At 37.7% G+C, this 3048-nt stretch overlaps 1 protein-coding gene across 1 annotated transcript in view; it reads right to left on the bottom strand.

Moving 5' to 3' along the window:
* Nucleotides 1-2091: 2091 nt before the first annotated feature.
* Nucleotides 2092-3048, bottom strand: part of LOC137659082 (uncharacterized) — a 2715-nt gene continuing 1758 nt past the window's right edge. Inside the window, exon 3 of the mRNA XM_068394168.1 lies at nucleotides 2092-2571. Within this exon, the coding sequence (XP_068250269.1) occupies nucleotides 2092-2571 (480 nt within the window). The remainder of the gene's footprint in view (nucleotides 2572-3048) is intronic.

Here is a 3048-nt window from a genome sequence, read left to right as displayed (position 1 = left end):
TTCCTTTCCTTAACCTTGCTGTCTAACCTCTTCAAGGTATGACTTTGTATTCTCCCAGTTGCGCTACAGCTCTGAATAGCCATCTTACTTCTACCTCTGGACAATACATTCCGATTTCCATTTAAGCATCGATCCAAAACTACTCATATTTTTCCAACTTTTCAATCACCTTCGCCACATCCTGCAGGTTCTCATTTCTTTTTCATAATCAGCGCTGTATTATCTGTTAATGGGGATATTCCATACTCCCTTCATAATCCATTTTCATATTCTGCAAGTTTGTACCCTCATCTAATATCCTTTCTCAGACCTTTTTCATCACTTCATCCATATAGATACTGATCACTCATGGAGACATGACACACCCTTGTCACAACATGTATTTTTACACCAAACTTGTCACTCCCTCGTCTGAATATTCTAATGTTTTTTTCTGTAGTCATATACATTTAATTTTTTTTGATAATTTGTCATTATATCCTACATTCTCATTATTCTTCACATTATTTCCCTGCTAAGTCTATTGTACGCCTTTTCTAGTGTATGTTTGTCACTTATAATTGTTTTTCTTTAACATAAGAAACTCTTTTAGATGCCATTTAATTAATCTTCTTCTACATTCTCTTAATTTTGTTTTCATCCTACCCCACCATTTACTGTTTTATCGTGTATTCTTATGCACATAAACTCTTTGCTGTCCTATTACCATGTATCTATTATGGAATTTTTTTTAACTACTCCTACTCTTTCATCTGTCTTTAACCATCTTGCTAAGTTCATCCATTTTACCCATATATGTGTGCTTCTCACTTCCTTTTTATCCAATTTTGTCCTTGACTCTTCAGGAAAATAACAAGCTCTCTTGGCCAAGCTGCCACTACAAAATAGGAGGTAGAAGGCGGTAAACAATGTAAACTTTCCAGTGTTAGAGGAAGTCCTTCTACATAACAGAATCAAGAGTGATAAAGTCCATGCAGTTTTTCAGCAGGCAGAATTCTGCTGACTTCTGAATGCTCCACAGAACTCTTTCAAAGGCTACTTCTACTTGGGGACCTTTAAGTTTAGACATGGCTTAGTAATCATTCCCATGTGGACATAATCTGTATCAGTGATGATGACCTTCTCAAAGATAACCTCTTTGACTAACGACAAAGGAAATGTCATGAAATGAATTAAACTGCTATAACTTTGGTGAATTCTGGCATGCATTGCCATAAGCAACACTCATCTGGGAAACCTAGTTCTGGGTGCTCTTATTCATTTAGCTACTGTATTACATACCTGTATAAGTCAGGCTTTTCAACAATTCTTCTTCTAAAAAATCAGATTTTATTTGAACTAATCAACAACAAGCATCTCTTGAAAATGAAGATTCTTTTCTTTGCTCAATTTGCAAAACGATGATTGTGTAATTTCTGTACAGAGTGGCCATAGTCTTTTTCATGGAGTGAAGTGTTTATGAATTTCATTCATAGTTTGTTCCTATCATACATTGTATGAGACAAATTATCTTTAATCATGAAATAAAGTAGATTCATTACATGTAAAGTTGTGTTATCCAAAACTTTCTCCAGATCGTCAGAGGGATCCGCGTCTGAAAAACGGTTGATTTTGGGGGGAGAAAAGAAACTCCTTTAACCTTAATATTAAGCATTGTATTTATATCTTTGCAGACGGAAGAAATCACACACAGTCCCTTTACTGAAGGCATATTGTGAACGTCAGTAATGAATGAACAGAAGTAAATAAAGTAGCAATTCACATTGATGGTGATCAATGTCCATTAGAATAAATAAGATTTTTGTAATGAATAACGATGATTGCTTGAAGAATATTGAGGCTAATAAAGTATGAAGGCTACCAAAGATTCCAATGTCGTCAATAGTACCAAAAAAGAAAAAACATAAGAAATTATGTGGTATAACATACATCTTTTATGATTAATATTTTGCACAGGAAGAGTGCTAAATATTTTTTTTTTTTTTTGGCGCCAAGCAATCACGAATTTAAATAAAACAAATATGCTGTGTAGACTTTCATTCTCTAGATCCCAGCTTAGACTTCAGGACTGCTGTGGGTCAATCACATTTCTTAATGATATGAGGGCACAGGGTCAGCGTGGGTCACGATGTAAGCTGCTCCACCATGAGCAGCAGCATCCAGACCAGCGGCATCGGCGTGGTGTGTGAGGTAGGACACGGCATTGGCTATATTGGGATCATTAGCTTGGGCAATGACGCCATGGGCTGCTTCGGCCGCAGCTGCATCAGCTGACTGGATGGCGTAATTTCCTGCACCGATTGTCTTGGCGGCATAGGGGTCTCCGGCGTGGATTGCTGCCTGGTAATACCATTCCTGCTGGGCTCCGTAAGTTGAAGGGTAAAATCCCAGACCTCCGCCGGCGTTCAAGACATGAGCTGGTGCTCCTGCACTGCCATAACCTCCGCCTCCATTCCCAGCTAGTAAAACATGGACACCTCCTGATCCTCCGCCGTAACCACCGTAGCTGTTACCTCCCCCGTATCCGTAGCCTCCCCCAAACCCACCAACACTGGCACCGCCACGTCGAACCTGTAAATAATGCATGATGAGTATGTTACACCCATATGGCTTGACATTCCTATGCCTTAAGACTTATTATTTCAATTAAATCTTACTCATGTCCATTTACTCATTCTGAGAATGATACATTTGGTAAACAGGGGCTTATCTATTAAAACTATTTAAAGTAGCTTATAGTGTTGAAAAAGGGCTTTAAAACACCTGTCTGTAAGGAATGTACAGGATAATACATTTCATAGTTTTTTATAAAATTGTATAAATGATTGAAAGTATCCAAGATACAATAAATGAGAATACATAAACCTAAAACTTCATATAGTTTTAATTGCTACAGTATTCTTTGCTATTCGTGTGTGTGTGTGTGTGTGTTTGTTTGTTTGTGTGTGTGAGAGAGAGAGAGACAGAGAGAGAGAGACAGAGAGAGAGAGAGAGAGAGAGAGAGAGAGAGAGAGAGAGATTGTTGATTGAAATTTATTATTTTAGTAA

This window comes from Palaemon carinicauda, chromosome 19 (genome assembly GCF_036898095.1).
Source record: "Palaemon carinicauda isolate YSFRI2023 chromosome 19, ASM3689809v2, whole genome shotgun sequence".
Classification (NCBI taxonomy): Eukaryota; Metazoa; Arthropoda; class Malacostraca; order Decapoda; family Palaemonidae; genus Palaemon; species Palaemon carinicauda.
This window is presented reverse-complemented; position numbering and strand designations above follow the sequence as displayed.